The sequence below is a fragment of the Xiphias gladius genome, chromosome 15 (assembly GCF_016859285.1).
Source record: "Xiphias gladius isolate SHS-SW01 ecotype Sanya breed wild chromosome 15, ASM1685928v1, whole genome shotgun sequence".
Lineage (NCBI taxonomy): Eukaryota > Metazoa > Chordata > Actinopteri > Istiophoriformes > Xiphiidae > Xiphias > Xiphias gladius.
This window is the reverse complement of record NC_053414.1, coordinates 33,386,588-33,406,932: the sequence shown is the minus strand read 5'-3', so window position 1 is coordinate 33,406,932 and position 20,345 is coordinate 33,386,588. Positions and strand designations below refer to the sequence as shown.

The window sequence follows — 20,345 nt, the reverse complement described above, 5'->3', positions numbered from 1 at the left end:
TCTGGTCAACAACATGAATCCATGGATCCAACCTGCCTTGTGTCAACAGTCCAGCCTGGTTGTGGTGTAAAGGTGTAGGCAATGTTTTCTTGGCACACTTTTGGCCAAATCAGTCAATCATCATTTGAATGCCACAGCCTAACTAAATATTGTTGCTGATTAGGTACCCCCTTTATGGCCACAATTTACTCATCTTCCAATGGCTACTTGCGGCAGGATAATGAACCGTGTCACAAAGCAAAAGTCCTCTCAAAGTGGTTTCATGAACATGAAGATGAGTTCAGTGTACTTCAATGGCCTCTCCAGTCACCAGTTCTGAGTCCAATAGAACACCATTGGTATGTGGTGGAGCGGGAGAGTTGCAGCATGAATTTGCAGCTGACAAATCTGCAGAAATTAGGAATGTTAGGAGTGTTTCCAACATCTTGTGGAATCGATGCCATTCAGAAGTGTGGCTATTTTGATAGCAAAGGGAGGCCCTACCCATTGTTAGTATGGTGTTCCTAATAAGGCGCTCAGTGAATGTAAATGTGTTACACTTATTTTGAGGAACCATTTTCATATTAACTTTATATGTGAGAATGTCAAAATTATTTCAAAATTATATTATAAGCAACTCGTTATTGTAACAACAATCATGACCCAGACCTCTGTCTCTTCCCTTTTTTACCTACAGAGGATCTCAATTCTCTCAACACGGTCAGATAACCTGTCCTACGCCCTGACTCCTCCGTCTCTGCCAGCTCCACCTTGGGAACCAGAGACTGGAAGGACCTTTAATGGCCTTGTTCAATGTGCTCAATTCTCTGTCACTCTGAAAATAAACACAGCACAGACTCTGCCGTCCTTATCTGTACTATCTACCCTTAAGTCCACTAATTTTAGTCACAAGGGTTATGTGCTACATACACTGCCTTCACAATGCAATCTAAAAGCTGAATTAGCTTAGCTGTACGTGTACTACTATCTCCTCGTTGAATCAGATATAACAAAGAAAAGCAGCCTCTACAAACAATGTTAGGAATACATAAACTATGTATCATAAATTGCTAAACTGTAAACGCCATCAATGGACATCGTGTTGTTGAAATGCTGCTGTAGAGTAGGGACTCGTTACTCTGCTAATGGTAGCCTTGAGAGGGTGGCTGCCTCACAAAGTTTGTTGTAACCAGGCATCTGTACTTCCTATAGTAGTTCATGCCATTGTTTCAGGAGGGGCAAGGAGCAGTGGCTTATGTGTTAGTTTGTTTAAAGACTCAGCCAAAAGATGTATGTATATCTGCTTTATCACCTATTACACAAATTTTGAGTTTCCTGTGCCTGTACAATTTTGATGTATTAGTGAATGTCATTGAGACCAGGGGCGGGTGACAAATAAAATGAAAATCAACATGAATGGTGTTAGTAAGTAGGGCTGGGTGGTATGGCCTAAAATTTATAAACTGTTCTAATTTGAAGGACAGACAGGAACAATATATATCATGATATATCTGTTTTTCTCACACCTACTGTAACCACTGTCGTCCGACATAATTGCAGAATATCATTTTCTGCTCGTTGTCTGACTTTTTAAACTTGAAACCATGTCTGTTTTGTTACATGTTACGCCTCTGATTCCGGAATGCCGAGATGCTATGTAAAATCACACAGTGGGGCAGCACTATGCCGACTTCATTTCCAAACAAAGCAAGGGTTCTCACGTTTTCCAGACTATTTACTCGCACAGGCCCATGAGGACGAATGCTACAGAAAATCTTAATTTTTCCAGCAGACCAAGCACACTTCAGTGCATTGCTGCCTCCCACTAGTTTAGTTACATCTTTGCCACTTGTGAGGGCTCTGTGAGGGCTCTACCCTTCAGCACGGTATGGTCAAAATCCATACCATAGGGGAATACATACTGGTGTACTTTCTATACTGTTTATACCATCCACCCTTATGAGTAAGGTGTCGTTCTATCAAGAGCCTTCAGAACAGCTTTATTGATTCTTGACATAAAATCTTCAAGTTTTTGGAACTGTTTGTGGATAACCAGCATTCTTCCTAAAGATATTCCCTGATTTGTTGTTCTGATGATGGTGGTGGAGAGATCTGTCTAAGACGTTGCTCCAACATTTCCCAGTGCAAATCAGTGACTGTAAAGGCCATAGTATATGATTCACATTGTTTGCATAGTCATCAAACAATTCAGTGAGCTCTTTTGTCCTATATGGAAAACTCTGCATTTAATATGTTTTTACATTCAATTATTTAGCTGTTTCTTTTCATATGTGACTGTCTGTAGCTACTATTGTGGAAAAATGGTCCTGATTTAAATTCAGTTTACAGTTTAAGACTACTGTCGGTCTCTTTGAATACTCATTGAAATCTATGGCACACCTGCACGTGAAACTGCCTTTTTCCATACACCATCAGTGCACACTCTGGAAATGCAGTAGGTCAGAGGGCCTCCCATTTCAAGAATCAGTCCATTTATGGGTCCACATCTCTGTGCACAAACAATGCAGGTTTTGAATAAGGTCTCTCTACATATATACAATATACAACTACACTGAGTACACCCCTGGTCAGTATCACTAGAATGTTAAGTAATTACAAATCCTGTCCATTTAACACAAGAAGAATGAAGCCAATTAATTTGAAAAACAGGAGTTGTTGACTAAATAAGCCATAATTAAAGTTAAGAAAGTTTAAGAACCAACTGCAAAAGAAGTCACCACACCTTTCATTAGTGAGATTAATTTATTTTCAAAATATTTTATATGTCCATATTTCCAATGATTCTTCCAGCGGCTCTTTGCTGGAGGTGTTTTGTTGCTCTACCTTTTACTTTAATATACTACGAAGGTTTTCCATTGGACCCAAGTCAGGGACACACTTGGCCAGTCATAGTTTTCACTTTTTTCTTCTTTAACGTGGCAATCTGAAAGATTTCAGTCCTGGTTGATTTGGTTACACCAGTAACCCCAGTTACTGTACATGCAGTTTAAAACTACAGGTCACAGAATTCTGGGGGCAGCAAAACAAACTATTGACATTTTGATAAAGAAGTTAGCCAATAACAAACCTTTTTCCATCATTCTGTGAGCAACCGTGATCTGATTTTTATGCTGCACATGGCATGAGTCTGCCAACAGCTGGGCACAGTGAAAGCAGTTGGTTATCTAACAGTTCACTGTTGCTGCTAGTTTTTGTACATTAACATTATTTACATTACTCCCTGCAATACTTCAAACTGATCCACTGACCAAAAATGCCCAAAATGACCGTTGTCTTGTTTTGTAGACGCATTTTTGATGAACGATAGTGGTAATTGATCTATGACAAACAAAAATTGCATTTCCTGTGACCACTTCATAATAAATCTCAGCTTGTGTTTCACCAGTTAATTGCTTTTAATGCGATGCTCCAGCAGTAGAGAATGTTCAATTTGCATTAGCAGTAACCTAATACAGCATTCGTTCCAGAATTGTCACCAAAGACACCCAGTTCATAACACTGCAGATATATAAATATTGCAGTACTTTCATCAGTGGGCCATAGGCTTAATTACCATTGTGTTACCTCATTCAGCAATAGTGACTTAACAGACATTTATTTGAATGAAAATCTTCGAGATTGCCACTTTAAAAGGTTTTGTGTGATTTTTGCAGTGTGTTTGGGATCATGTTGGAAAATTCCTCTCCCGCCCAAGATTGTTGAGTCCAGGAGGTCATCTTTTCATTAAATCAAACTTACATTCATAGTGCCATTTATAAATTCCACCATCATGTTTCACAGTTGGCACTATGCAGTCACTGTGGTAGTCCTGGCCAGGTCAACACCAAACAGTCTGGACCCCATCTGATCCAAACAAATGTGTGTGCTATCAACATTCATCAGACTTATTCATTTTCATGTTCTTTTGCAAAATTTAATCTTGCAGTTTTGCGCAATTTTTAACAGATTTCTTCTTTGACGCCATCCGTGGAGATTGACTTCATGCAATGTTCTTCGCACTGTCTGAGCAGTCACAGACACACCAATTTCCACAGACAATCATTGAGCCAAGTCAGAAGCACTTACTTGTCTTTCAGTGCAAGGTAACATAAGTAGCAAATTGTGCGTGGCGTCAGCCACTGTGCCTTCTGTTATTGATAGTATGGCTCTTGATTAGACTAAATTTTGACCTGATGATAGCGATAAATTATTAAAATTCATCTGTCGAAAATGAATGTCTGTACCAAATTTCAGGGCAATCCAGCCAATAGATGTTGAGGCCTTTCAATAAAAACCACACATATAATCATGCTGGTGGCGCTAGAGGAAAGCTCAAGGGACCACCAAAGTCAACCGGTTAGCATGGCTATAAATTAATGAGCAACATTGCATCTCTCAATTTTAATCTGTCATCTGAAAAAAGTACAGCATACTGGTAATTGTGATTTTTGCCCAACTCTATTTTCTCCAAATGTTTCTCAATAGCCATCTAAGTGAGAAAACTAGCTAGTCACAGTTTTCCAGATGTATGCTAGCCCAGAGTAGTTTTTGGATGAAAGCATTCACTTTTTTGCTTTCTAATGCACTGTAACATTAAACATGGCAAACTGTACCATAGGTAGACCATAAGTGAGTATTTGACTATACCAAAGAAAGAGTTTAGACTAATACAAACAATAACTATTCTTTGAATGGAGTTCATGGGGCAGATGGTGATATTACAACTAGTGATATTTGGTTGAATAACACATTAAAAAATTCAAAGACAGGAGATCAGTTGAAGACATCAGAGTGGTCTTACACTGATATCTAAAACACCATGTCGACAATCACTGGTTGCTGCTGAAGAACGAACAAGTGAAATGATGACAAAACTTGTTGTATGACACAAACCTTTTTTCAAACTTTCTTCACAACCTTTCTTCTTTTACAGAAACTTGCCAGATTCACCAAACTATGATGTCAGGAATATTTATCCTATTATTATACTCTATGTGTTATTAAAGGGAGCTAACATTTGCTGTATTGTATATAGGACATGCATTTTTTTACTTAAAGGATGGACACAGAAAAGTCCTTTGTGTCTGTGTGCATGCTATATTAACTTCTACTACGTCCTACTTCAATGACCTTGTTCTTTACTCTAGAAATAAAAAGTCCAATTTCATCTCTCTGGGTAACTATTGCATTCATGTGCATCATATACTGCATTAATGTCCTGATACAGTATATGAGCATGACTTGACCATGAACAATATCCCTTATAAGTTAATGCTTTATTAAGGACAATTGTAGCTGCACAGATTTGGAATACAATAATAATATCTTTCAGGTGCAGTCACAACTGCATGTGCAAATTAGTGGAGGAATGTATAGGAATTCTCCCTGGAGAACGAAAAGGTTGCATCTGTGCGACTGCAAGTTGCTGGCTGGAAGGGTCTCACTGTTGTTTGTGTTTATGCACCAAACAGCAGCTCAGAGTATCAAGCCTTACAGAGTCTAAGGGTCCTGAAAAGGGCAAAACCTGGGGACTAGTTCCTCTGGGGGAATTAAATGCCTACGTGGGGATTGATGGAGATACCTGGTGGAGAATGATCGGGAGGAACAGCCTGTCTGATCTGAACTAGTGGTGTTTTGTTATTGGACTCCTGTGCACATCATGCATTGGCCATAACAAACACCATTTCTGAGCACAGGATTGTTCATAAATGTACCTGCTACCAGAACACCCAAGGGCTAAGATGGAGGATCGACTTTGTTGTCATAACTCTAGTGGCTGTATGTCTTAGTATGTCTTTCGGTAAAGACAAGGAGCAGAGCTGGCAACTGATAACCTCCTGGTGGTAAGTTGGATCAGATGGCAGAGGAAGCTGTCGGACAGACCTAATAAACCCAAGTGTTTAGTGAGGGTAACCTGGGATTGCCTGGCTGAGGCCCCCTGTTAGCAAGGTCTTCAACTCGCAACTCCGGAAAACTTCTTGTGAATCCTGGCAGAGGTCAGGGACATGGAGTCCAAGTGGGCCATGTTCAGGACCTCCATTGTGGCGGCGGCTGTTCGGATTAACGATCAGAAGGTCATAGGTGCCTGTCTTGGCAGCAACCTGAGAACCTAGTGGACAGGAGCCATGGGTGGAGGCTGTCTTTAGGTTGGCTTCGAGGAAATTCTGTTAAACCATCAGACAACTCAGGAAGGGAAAGCATGGCTTGGCCCAGGCTGTGCTCAGCCGGGGAGGAGAACTGCTGACTCGGATTGGGGGTGTCATCGTGCATTGGGAGAAAGTTCTTGGGCTGTCTGGGCTGACATGCCACTTCAATACCACATGGAGGTCAGGGATAGTGCTTATGGATTGGCAGACCAGGGTGGTGGTTCCCATATTTAAAAAGGGGTACTGGAAGATGTTCTCCAATTATCGGGGTATCACACTGCTCAGCCTGCCCTGGAAAATTTATGCCAGGGTGCTGGAAAGGAGGCTCTGACCGATCTTTGAACTTCGGATCCATGAGGAGCAATGCGGATTCCAACCTGAGTGAGGAACAACAGACCAACTGTTTACCCTTGCATGGTTACTGGAGGGGTCGTGGGAGTTTGCTCATTCAGTCTACATGTGTTTTGTGGACTTAAGGAAGGCTTATGACCATATCCCTCTGGGGGTACCAGTGCCGTTACAATGAGCCATGCGGTCCTTATATAACTGGAGTGAGAGCTGTGTCCATATTCTCAGCAGGAAGTCAAACATGTTTCCAACTGGTGTTGGCCTCCACCACAGTTGTCCTTTGTCACTGATCTTGTTTGTGATTTTCATGGACAGGATCTCAAGGGGAAGCCTGGGGGAGGAGTGTGTACAATGACCTCCATCATGCACTGGGACGGTTTGAAGCTGAGTGTGAATCAGCTAGGATGAGAGTCAGCACCTCCAAGTCCAAGCCCATGGTTGGAAGCTAGTTATTGCCTCAGGTAGAGGAGTTTACGTATATTGGGCTTGTTCATGAGTGAGGGTAAAACGTAGCATGAAATTGATAGGCAGATTCGTGCAGCGTCAGTTGTAATACAAGCGTCGTACAGGACTGAACTGGAAGACAAAGAATGAGATCATGAATACAAGTGGCTGAAATGGATTTCCTCTGTAAGGTGGCTGGGCTCACCCTTACACATAGGGTAAGGATCTCGGACATCTGACATGTCAGAGGGAGTTCAGGGTATAGCCGCTGCTCCTCCACGTTGAGGTGGTTCCTCAGTTGAGGTGGTTCCTCAGTTGAGGTGGTTCCTCAGTTGAGGTGGTTCAGGCATCTGATCAGGATGCCTCCTGGGCACCTTCCATTGGAGGTTTTTTTGTAGGATGCCACGGTATAGACCCAGAACATTCTGTAGAGACTGCATTTGTCATCTGGCGTGGGGATGCCTGGGTTTCACTTAGGAAGAACTTCAGACCCTTTTACTTTTTGTACATGTTAAAGTGTAAAGGATTTAATTTTAAATAAATAAAATTGACATGTTTGCCCGTCCATCTACATTGAATAACCCAAAATGACAAAGTGAAAACATGTTTTTAGAAATGTTTGTACATTTATTAAAAATCAGCGAAGTAAAGGGCTCGGAATACTTTCTGAAGGTACTGTTATATACCAATACTCTGTGTTGTCACACAATTATGTTGTAACACAGTTTTCATCAGGACAGTAACTGTAATGTAATTACTAAAAATCAGTTGCAATGTTTTACACCACTGTGCTAGTAAAAAATGCAATGCAATTACAGGTACACTTTAACACATTACTCCCACTGACTGTAATAAGTCATTTTAATTTGTTCTTACTTCTATAGTGTTACTGGAGTCTAAAGCTGAATTTGTAGTCGATGGAAGGGCTTAACAGGAGTCCTGCTGTATGTACCTAAGGGGTAGGCTTAGATTTATGGTTGAGCGTCTGATTTCTCCCGTTGATATCACCTCCTTGTAATTTAACTTTAAATGGATAAAATTGCCATATTTTCCGATCAATATACACTCAATAATCCATCATGACATAAGAGAAAACATGTTTTTAGAATTTTTGCAAATACATTAAAAATCAAAAACTGAATATCTCATTTACAAAAGTATTCAGACCCTTAATTCAGTGCTTTGTAGAAGCCCTTTTGGAACACAGGTCAGATGTTTCAGGAATCATTTCTTCGAATGAAGTGACCAAAACATTACAGAATACAAATGCACTGAGCTGTTGACCTGCTCTGAGCAGATGAATTGCTGACTGTGAGAGATGCACTTGTTCTTGACATCAAGATTGCAGTATCCTGCTGGATTGGCATTAAAACACCCTCTACCAAACCTGTCCTTCCAATGCAGTGCACGGCAAGTCACCAAGATACCAAACTGGGGGAGTCAAAAAAATCAGTGGCTCCTGAGAAAATGCCAGTTTGCCTGTGCAAAGCTGCTTTCAGCACCATGCAGTGAAACCAAAATAGGACCCCTTGTCTTGTCCCTTGCTTAATTAGACCAAAAAAGTACACGATTAGCAGCTCATTTTATGTTAATGCTGTACAAAATGTTATTCGTTTCAAAATGTACCAAAATTTTGAATCTGTAACATGCAGGGATACCTGATTATAACTGTTCCTCCAAACATCCTAATTATCTAAGATATAGGCACAGTGTCTGAACCTCATATATATTGTAGCAGGTGCAAAACAAGAGTGTAGACAGCAGAAAAAAAGGACTCCATTGTGTCACAATACAATGCAGTGGCACTTAAATAGCAGAACTCTGAGCCTCAGGCCATCATTACATCATGCTCTGATGAAGGCAGAATATACTACATGCATTGAGTCCGGGTTCCCACACTTTCTACTCTTTATTCTGCAGTTACTGAATTTAACAAGAATCTACACTGCCCCAAATAAAAATAACCAACTCCATTTTGGACAAATTTATCATACCAAATTCATATCAAATGTCTGTGGCTTGGGCCCATATCACCAAAACTGCCATGACATATGCTTGCAGTGAGCTACATCTGACAGTTAGTGCGGTGTATTCTCCTGCTGACGGGTAAGGACATTTCATGGATGCTGAAAGACTTACCTAGACCTATTCACAACCTTACATTTTTTCTGCCTCTGCTCCTAAAATGCTAATCAACTTTCACCAGCTATGCTACAAGCAGTGTCTAGACTGACACTGTATTCTGTCATTGTTTACAGTAAAATATTCCCGATTCTTTTTTTTATCTAAAGTACAAAAAGCTCATTTTAATTTCAGCAATATATTTTGTTTTTCCTATGCATTTTGGATAAGTATATCCTTTCAAAACAGGAATGACCCAAACTCCAAGCCATATTTTACAGTGGCTAGGCAGCCTTGATCAGATAAACACACCCCTGTGTGTGTGGAGAGAGAAAACAATCCCTCTTGCAGGCAGTGCATAGAGCTAGATATATTAAATAATATACAGTATAAGCACTGACATTTGTCACATCCAGTCAAGAGAGTAGCCCGGTTCCAGACGTCTGAGTCAGTACCCACACCTCTGGTTTGTTCAGTTTTAAATAAATACAGTGTTAAGCGGTCAACTGGGGGAAACAATCAACCAATCAGAGCTTTGTAAGTTGAATTAAGGTTGGGGACATGATCTTCCTACATTACTAGCTAGCTAAAGCTGTTGATGGTAACTGGTTCAGTAATAATATTATTCATGAAAACATTTGGTGAATAAAAACTTAAAGTTAAAGGGAGAGGAACTCCAGCAGGTAAAATATATTTTGTTCTTAATTTGAAAAATAACAACAGGCTAATTTGGTCTCTTTTTAGGAAAGACATTACTAACATTACTTCTCAGCACTGTTGGCACAGTCAGCTAATATGAAAATCTATTCATATAAATATAAATTTAAATATAAATATAAATATAAATAGATTTCCTAAAATGTTGAAACAACTGACACAGTCCACACTGATTGTACAGTGGTGTTACAGAGTGTAGCTTCCCTGTTGATTACACACACACAAACTGACAACAGACAACTTTAATTTTGGCCTGTCATCGAGCTACTCACAGAATTAACATTAAATAGCGACAGCTGATGTGACCTGCCATCGGGATGTTTGTCACCCACTGAAAATGAGAAGCTGCTAACTCAATGATTTGTACAATGCTAACGAGAAAGAGAGAGGTAGAGCCAGAGATTAGCAAATCTGTGTATTTTGAAAAACGTCGACGTTGAAATTTAAAGTCACTCTAACCAATAAGCCCGCATGGGGCTTTAGGCTGAGAGCCACAGACAAGGTAGGGACGTCAGAAAGTATTAAGAAATGGACTAACACATTAGTTTGGGTCTTATCATGAGATTTGTTGACAATGACAAAAACACAGAATAACACCAGATCAAATATCCATATTGACAGAAGCCTCAATAGTACAGCACACTGGTCAGTCTCTGTAATATTAATACTAATACTTATTTAATAATTTGTAATATCTCAAAAACACACAAGCATATACGAAATATCTGCTACAATAATAGCATCTGTAATTTATCAAACAGTGTTCAGAATAAGATAAGAAAACCAATACTTACAGCAGTTAGTGACAGCAAAGCTGTTGGCCACCTCCAGGTTATCTATGTGTGGAGTGAGTCTGAAATCTGCCATCCCAAACTGAACCATTCCAACTCTGAATGCACTGTACTCCTGATCTGCACCTCTAGGGAATAAACCACCTGAGACAGACAGACAGACAAACACAACCATGGTGAGACAGACAAGAAAACAAGAAAATGAGATTACACAGTTTTGACTAAGAGGTAGTAAATCAAAATGTTTTTTTTAGTTGTTATTAGTTTTTAAGCACATCAACTGTAAATACTGTTACACATTTTCACCATAATCAAGTCAGAGTTGACTCTCATTTTCTTTTGCCACTCTGGCCTAGAATCAGTAACGACCCCATTTGGACTCATTTGAGGTGGAGCCCATGAAAATGTCTCTGGAATACTAACTTACTTAACAATGGTAGTTTTAGTCCTACAGTATGATCCACTTTACTGCAGAATTTCGCCTCTGAAAAGAGGCGGTAAAGCAACACAACAACAAACTGACACGAGGAGTAACATGTCGGAAGAAGGCAAGAGACAGCCGGGCAAACTGTAATATTTTTAAAACAGCAGTTTAGAGAAGAAAAGTTTTTTTTGAAGAAATAAATAAATATTTGTATTACATTTAATGTTGAATATATTAAAAGGCACGAAGAATTAAATATTTGCTGTAAGCAACATTTCACAAAGTATATAAAGTCTTCCCTAACTCAAAAAATTAAAAAAGACTGCATGATTTTGAAGGGAGTTTGGGGACTATTCCCCGGGCAACAAAGGACGATAAAGGCTAATTAATACATTTAAAAGCCATAGCTCTGTCCCTCCTCTTGTATGTTTAAAAAGAATTTATGTATTTAAAGACCAGTATACATCACTCCTTTTTGATTCAACTAGTCCCTAAGCAGGCTGTATATCATCCAACAGAAAAATTCAAACTCAGCTTTGGAGAAATTGAGCTGTTTAGAAAAGTGAGTTATATGCCATGTCAGAAGATTTAAATGATTAAAAATGAAGTTAACATGATCTCTAAGTAGATAGAAGGTGCTTCTGCCTTTGCAATCTAAATGTGCACTGCATTTTATTTATGTAATTAGGTTTATCACTTATTTATTTCCTCTTGCCACCATGCACCTCTGTTCCAAGCTTTCTGCCTGCAATGCCCAGCAATAGCTCTGACCCTATTTGATTAGGGTCAGGTTGGGTCCTGATTTCATTTAGTGAAAATTTTGGGTAACAGGTCCGTTTTGAATGGCCTTTGCAGGTGTGGCACAGGAATAGCTTTGTCTCTTTCTTGTGCACACCAGAAAGAACCAAACTTTAATTTACAGACAGTAATTAATATGTGCGTTGATGTTTAATGCTGCACTCTTTGGAACAGCTGTCTGGAGGAAAACTCTCCAACACGCCTGGCCAAGCGACTAAGGCATCATGTTACTGATTTGATTACGATGAACAGTCAGACATCTGATTTCAAACATATCAGGCTACAGAATCATATGATCTAATTTATATTTATTTTAGTTATTTGGAATCCTGAGTGAGATGAAAATATTGTCTAAGCAGCCTCAGATCTGCTGATCTGTTTCCAGTTCATTAATTTTGTGGCTGTGACCACTTATGAAACAGCTGTTTATGGAACGTTTTTCCATAAATTTTGTTTCTGTTTGCCATACATATACTGTTTTGGTAATTTTTTTCTATGTCAAGGAGATGGTCTGATGAAAATATTAAAAAACTATGGGGGTCTTGGCTTTTTTATAAAATGAGAGACAAGATTCAGTCCAACTCCCCACCTCTTGTCTTGAAAAAACTGTTAACTATCCCACTGGCATTTCTATTGTACTAACAAATTATACAAGAAATACATTATCATCATCATATCTTCTTAAAATGTAATACCTATCTAATAACAACTCTGCCCTGGTCTGTGCTTCTGACTTTATCTTCTTTCACATGTGCATGGTGTTTTTATAGTGTATCATGGTTCATGGGCTGCTTTGTTTTGTACTCTGACACATGATTATTGTGAGTGCCAGTGATACTGGAGCACACTTCCTGCCTCTAGAGACGCCAGAAGGTGATTTGCAGTTGGGGGTGCTGAAACTGTGGCCTACTCGCTTGATGACATCATACAATTATCTCATAGGATACTCGGATACTTTACATCGTGTAACAGTTATTTATGATGCATATCCTACAGAATATTCTATACAAAGGCATAACAAAGGGCCAATTTTGACAGATATCGCCAAATAGTGGACAATGTAACCAAACATAGCAAGAACACTGTTAATTGCACGTACGCAAGAGTTTGACTTCCAGTCAACCATGGCAAAAGAGGTTAAAAACCCTCGTAGAACCAAAGTAATAATCTGACCAGCAGTCTCTCCCTATATTATCACTCTCCATTCATATCAACTGCATGCATGAATTAATGAATATCTAGGAAAATGTTTCACACACAGCATGTGAGCAAATAGGAAATAAACAAGAGCTTAACATCTCCTCATTCAATGTTTGTGTGCCGCTTGACTTTATAAAACAGTACGCAGAAGAGCAGAATCTAATAACATTTGATTATGAAACTGATAAAAAAATGTGTCAGTGGTTTCACTGTTAGAAGCAGAAGAAAGCATCCCTCGAGTTCACAATGGCATGATCAACACAGTCTTTGAGAGAAAGGAAGACAGTTTTCTTCCTAGCTATCTTAAACTCATTCCTGTGCCCTCAGTTTCTCTCCCTGTTCCTTGGTCCATCTCACACACCAGGTAACAAATATTGCGAAAACGTTGTGGCTCTTTCTGTAAATGTCCTGTCATGTCTGAATAAGTCTGTAAGGAGCATCAACATAACAGACACCTACTGTATGTTTGAAAGACAAAATGTCATCCCTTTAACAGCATGATGAAGAAAGCAAAGCTACACATTCCATGTCTGAAAGGCGCTTTTGACAGACTCTTGCTGCAGAACATCAAACATTTTACTGTGCCATTCCTGACATATTGAAAACCAACTCTATGCCCACATAACAGGCTCTAATCATGTTATCATCATGCTACATCACAGGTATCCCAACCATCAGTACTTAAAAAAAGAGCAGTGGAGAACGCTTGTTGAACAAAGCAACATGCCCGGACTCTCTAGAGGGAGCTTCAGCAGTTAGGAACCAAAAAGTGGACCAAAAGATTTTTCAGCATCTTGCGATACAACGCACAGTCAAACAGTGCATGAAAATGAGAAAGATCAAACAAGGACCTGAACTGAAAAACCCCCTGGACGCCATTTAGGACCATAGGCTGGCTGCTGTGTCGAAGTTTTTTCCCTCATCCCCACCTTGCATTCTAGCTCGCTGCCACCAGAGTGATAATAGATAAATGAGAAGCGAATTGTAAATTGCCTTGGATAAAAGTGCTATATAAATGCAGCCATTTACGCTTCAACTTATGTTTTCCCTTACCAATCAACACTTTATCTCTGCAAGGCCCAACCATAACCTCACCTATGCCCTAACCCCACAGGCAGCACAGGCAACACTGCGCAAACAGTGCTTGCAGGTTAGTGAAACATTATTTTTCCAAAATTACCAAAGAATGTGATCTCATGTGGGTGTGAGGAGAGCAGCAGCATGGTCAACCAATCATCACCAGGACAGAAACGTGAATGATCTGTGAATGAGCTTACCAAACAACCTCTGCCAATCACTGATCCCCAGTTTGTCCAGGGATCTCCTTCTTCTTTAATATGTTTTTTATGATTCCCTTGGCTATTTAAGTTTTATGTTTTCACAAAATACACACAGTATACCAGACAGTTTAATTAAATGTCTGAATTTTTTTTTCTGTGATCTGAATTATCCATCTCCCCATCAACGTTTCCCCCAGCCTTTAACATTATACATCGCCTTGCCTTGAATAAAGAGCACCTCCACTAACATCAGAGGCAATGACCACAATTTCATGAAATACTGTATATGAAGTTTAACATTATGCAATAAATGACAGATATGTAATGGCTGAGCTGTTTAGACTATCATCTCGTAACTAAATTGATCATGACACAGGATGTGTCCACTTCAGCTTACGTTGACTTTGTGTTGATCGATTGGAGCTGACTGTCAGGTCAGGGTGTGGAGAAAAACATCAGTGATGCAGGTCTGACACCAGGCTGAAGTGAAGTTTGATAATCACTGTCAGTCTGCACTGAATTGAAGCTGTACAAACATTTATTTTGAGAGTTAGCAAAACTAGAAAAATCAAGCTGATAGTTGTAACCAAGTAAATATGCGCCGCAAACCAATGTCTGTATGCTAAGCCAACGACTGTGAGTGAGAGGAACACCACTCTGTATTATTTTGATATTTTAAAAGTTAGCGAGGACTGTGTCTTTTTGTTGTCAAAAAATCAACAGATTTATGTGTGTCTTGGTAATTAAATTATTCAGCACAAGCTGACTTTGTGCATAATTTTCCAGCCCCATACACTGTAGCTATTTAGCAGTCCAGTTCTGACCAGCAGCTAACAATAGTGGATAGTAAATAATAGTCTGAATTCATTAGTTATACCACTGATCATATCAATATATTAACTACTTTAAACATGATCTCCAGATATTCAAGGCTTAGCACCAGCTTTTCCTGTCAGTCTGTGTAATTATAACTCACACTTGTTTTAATTCGCTTGGGTACGAGAAGCACAACAGCAGCACAACTCAACTATGTAAAAGTACTTAAAACAAATGAGTGCTGATCATTGCGTTAAATGGCTTCCCCATTCAAAATAATATAATTTTAATGAGGTACAGGTACAATGCTTGGAAACACATTGCATGGAAAATGAACTGTTGTTAATCACCAGTATAATGGCAACTGTCCAATCAAAGCTGTAAATTATACGCTTAACATTAAAATAGGCTTTAATGGTAAACAATATTGAGTCTTTCCCCTCTCTATGACATTCAGCTTTTCACTCTGCCTTTCAGTGTGGCTGTTCAGAATAACGATAAGCATTTTGATTTCTGATGTGGTCAGATAGCACAAGAATGCCCTAGTCTTACAAACTAGTTCTGAGAGACCATAAACCAGCCCTAAACAGGCCTGCAAGCTTCAGGCTTTTGAGACGTAAGAGAGAGCCTGCTAGATTGAGTTCTTATGTGGAAACAATATATAAAGATATAGGGTGTGGGAAGCACTCATTTAAAGATTAAGTTCCTGCAGTGGGATTGTTATTTTTCTTCCCTTCTTACTATTTTCTTGATATCTCCTAATTTTTCCATCTTGCATTTAAGTCTAATATTGGTTTAATTATCTGTAGTAATCTGTAGTAATCAATGTAATAATACATTGTGGATATTCAGAACTCTGATACAAAGCCTACTTCTTTTTGAAGAAAAATAAATAAATAACTCCACTCCTTTGGCTCTGTCAGGTTGGAGTATCACAGGCCCCCCGGATCACTCTGCACTAGCTGGCCAAAGATACTTCCTGCCTGCCTGGCTACATCCAAAAACCCACAGTCCACAGTCCACACAGTCTCCAACATCTGGAGACTGTGTGGAGCTATCTCAATGTGGCAGAAATCAGTCAGTCGTGATGAATCAGCCAGTGAAAACACTATTGCAGAGATGTTTTTTATTTGTCTTACAGTACCTGTTTTACAACCATTATTTCAAATTTTTCATTTCAATTGTAGAACCACTGACTGAGACATTTATGGTAGATATTGTCCGATTGTGATCACTAAGAGCATACCAGCACATTTTTACGGTTTAGTCTTCTTATCAATCATTATCAAACATGCACTGCAGAGGAAAAAGAGAATGATTATCTATTTAAAAAAATTCTACCTTCACTCAGCTGCACTACTTGTGGTGAAGCTGGCAGAATGAGGTCATAGTTCCACACACACACTGTTTGGCCTGGAGCAGGGAGGCTGAGGCCGTAAAAAAGCAAGTATGGCTGCTTGCATTGAGGCATTAGCTTCTGTGACTGAAAAGTCCTAACACGCTTGCTGAGCTTCTCTCAACAGAAACAAGGCCACTATTAACAATGGCTATCAACGTAGTCAGGATGTCTAACATTATTGTTATTGTTCCAGTAAAGGAATTTCAGGTAATAAATAAGTTTGCCTTTCTCTCCTCTCCTCTTCTCTTTCTGTCACTTTGTTTGCACAAGGACAAGGATGATGACTTCAAAGCCTGGGCCACAGCAGACAGAAGGAAACAGACTTGAGGTGATATTTTTTCTAGTTGTGGATGACAATGCTTGTTATCTGTATGTGTAACAAAAGCTGCCAGTAAGGGAGACAGTATGAACACCCGTTCAACAAGCACAACATAGAAATGCCAAATGCGACATGTTTGACCGCCATGCCCGCAGTGGCTTGCTGCCCACACCTGGTACGTTTTACACAGGCATACGAAGCTCATTATGCAAATAGCGAAATTGTTATGAATAAGTTTTTTTATGAATAAAAAAACAAATGTTAATTGCAGGTAATGGTTGAGCCTAAGTATCTATGTATCTGAAAATTTGTTAAATTCTTGTAGACTTTGAGACTGAGACCAACCTACCCCTCCTCTCTCTCTTCTCGGCCCTGAAATTCCATAATGTTGCATCTGTAATGTTGACTACCAGCAGAGAGAAAAAGTTAGTAACCGGCTGGTGAACATAGTGAAGGATTTAGCAAGAGAGCCAGATATGACAACCTGTCGCTAATGTTAAGTAGCGACAGGTTGAGACCTGCCACTGGCAACGCCTGTCATTTTAACTGGTGAAAGCAACAGCCGAATGTTTTTTTCCACTGCTCTTTGCCAATGAAAAAGAGAAAGGAGAGATAACAGATTTGTTAACATTGGTGGCATCTGTGTATTTCATTTGAGTCAGAACTCAGACTCGCACACTTTCAGTGTGCCCAAATAACATTTCATATTAACACACTTGGATGTGCAACGCATCATCTGATATGTTGGGTTACTCATGTATTGATGTGTTTTATTCGTTTATTTATTTTCTTTATTCATTATTCTTCATTATCTTTGTTATACAACAGTGAACAGTGATGGGTATTTTCTCTATGTAAAAAGATCTATCCCTATTGTGACTGTAAGATGCAGCCTACTATAAAATATCTATATATTTTGATGATCTTCCACTCAGGGAGTCAAGCATTTGATTGCACACCAGTGACTGAGCTCTCAGTTTTGTGTTGTAAATATTGTAAATAATCGTTGTTTACATAGTGTACATATTGTGTGACGTACATATTTTTGTAATTGATTGACTCAACCTGGGATTCACAACTGGGTTTAATTAGGTGAAGTCTACATATGGGCCTTCTTGGTAACATCTTGAATATGATCTGATGAAGGTGTAATGTCAAAATGTTGCAGTTGTACTTAATTGTCTTTTTAGGAACATCTATTCAGTGAACAAGCACTCTTTTTTTGCTTGGATTCTTTTTTGCCTTTTTGCAACTGATACTATGTTGGAATGTCCGTATATGACATGGAAACACTGGTACTACCTGTGACATGACATATAAATGAAAAGCTTGTCTGGGATATGGACTAGTGTTAAGTGAAAGCAGCTTTTGTTTGTTTGGGGTTTTGCTTTGTTAGTTAATGTTGCTTAATTGCTTTAGTTAGCATATCAACTCTGTGTGGGACTGGGAAAGGCACTAGAGTTGTATTCAGTTAATTAAAAATGGTTCACTGCCCAGTAAAGGGGTATGAGCCTTATGAGCTGATCAGCTTTCAGTTCAAGTACCCTCACAATCAGGGTTTAGAGTATGGCAGACTATCTGTAGAGTAAGCATTAGCATTAGCTGCAGGGCTAGTGGTAAGCAGTCAGAAAATAAATTGTGTTTTGGATTGAGTTTGAGGGGGATATTGAGTAATCGCTTTTATTATTTTTTTGAGTTAACAGTTGGCAGGACTGTATATATGTGTTGCTGATGGTAGTGTGTTGTTTCTGGCTTGTTACAGGCCCATTTACGCATAGTGCATTTGGTGGTAGCAGTTCAGTTTTAGCAGTTCCAAATAGCCTTAAACATATGGCTTTTTCAGTGTTTGTATACCAGCAAGTGTAACATTTGGACTGGTTATTTGCAGGTTTTTATAGGCCGGTTAGCACCATGTGCATTTGGTGGTTGTAGTTAGATTCTGATCGTGATTTCCGCATAGTACGCAAACACATGGCTGTTTCCATATTTTGTGAATCAGCATGTGTAATGTTGTCAAAGTAGCAAGTAGTTTGGAAGACTCCTTGTTGGGAATTGAGAATATCACCCACGTACAGTTTAGATAGCTCAAAAGAGAGGAGTTAATCACGACTACATATCAGGTAGAAGTTAACTTGAAAAGAGCAGAGAAAGAGAATGAAACAGACATAGAAAAGAAGAGAGCTCTGGAAAGGGCCCACCAGGAGAAATATTTTATATTTGGGATTTGATATTTACCAGGCACACAGTCTACTACCCCCTTTTGATGAAAATTCCGGGAACATATTTTTTAGATGTTTGAGCTCAGAGATCAGCGGCAGTATTACACAGTCAAATAAGTTTAGAATTTTGGACTGTCAAAACTGTCACAGATTCGCTAAGCTCCTACACACTAATCTGTTATTAAGTATTTTATATCGCCTCTCTTTTCTCATTAGCAAGGAGCAGTGCACAAAGTACTCAGTTAGCTGCTTCTCATTTTTAGCTGGTGCTAACCATCAACTTCACTAGTTATCATCACAAACACCATGGCACCCACCTCCATGTGCAACTCCAGCCATGAGCAATGCTAATGTTGGCCAGGGCAGGCAGATCAGCACCTCTGTTCTTGGCAGCCCTACCCCAATTTTCTCAATAGGCCAAGACAACAAGGATGAGATCTGCAGAAATTCCTGGATTTATTACATATCGCTTTCTGGTTGACTGAAAGCGATATGTACTGAGACCCTGGGAAAGCTCTGCATTTTCTCGCTTTGGACCGTTTCTTTCTCTCCAACATGACTCCTTCATGTAGCAAGTTTCCAGCAGCATAGACCCACAAGTTTGATGTCATTGTTTTGCTATGCGCAACTGTCAGAAAAATATGCCAGCATCGATAAAAGGAATTGCTAAGCTTGAACGCATACGATTTCAATGGTTTGGACAATTGGGCACGGTTCTCAATTCTCAGCCCTAATCCCCACAGTATCTGAGGTTTCGATGATTAGGCATGTTCTTAAGAGCTCTAACACTACTAGTCATCTCATATCAATATTATACCACTTAGATGCAAATAAGTAAGATCCCTTTCAAATAAATGATCTTATTAGTGAGAACTAGTTCAATGTATCAACACGCTGTAAAACCTGACTCCAATATGAGGACTATGTGCCACTTAATGAGGCCGCTCTACCAATTTTTCTGATCACTATGTTGCTTTCATCACCTCTTCTGGTTGTGGTTTTGATTATTGATACATATGATCTCATTCAATCTGTTAATGAGCTTGAATCATCACAGTGGAAACAGCATTGATCTACGTGTATCCCACGGGCCCTCCATCCTCAATTTATATCTCTTTCCATGTCCATCATCTCTCACTTACCATTCACTTATGCAGTTCCAGGTAGAGATATAGGTCCCCCTTGAGGATTCTTCTGGTTACTATAGCAACCACACAATTAACACCTCCACCATTATCTTTCATTTAACGGCTGCCTGGTTAAACCTCACGTAGGGTTTAATGCAGCTCCCTTCAAGGTCTTAGTAACAATTTTAATGATATTCTTTCATCTACTCTTTACTCA

At 39.4% G+C, this 20,345-nt stretch overlaps 1 protein-coding gene across 1 annotated transcript in view; it reads right to left on the bottom strand.

Moving 5' to 3' along the window:
- Positions 1-20,345, bottom strand: part of LOC120800583 (glutamate receptor 2-like) — a 101,955-nt gene that overhangs the window by 73,375 nt on the left and 8,235 nt on the right. The window contains exon 2 of the mRNA XM_040146784.1: positions 10,550-10,690. Coding sequence (XP_040002718.1) covers positions 10,550-10,690 — 141 coding nt within the window. The remainder of the gene's footprint in view (positions 1-10,549; positions 10,691-20,345) is intronic.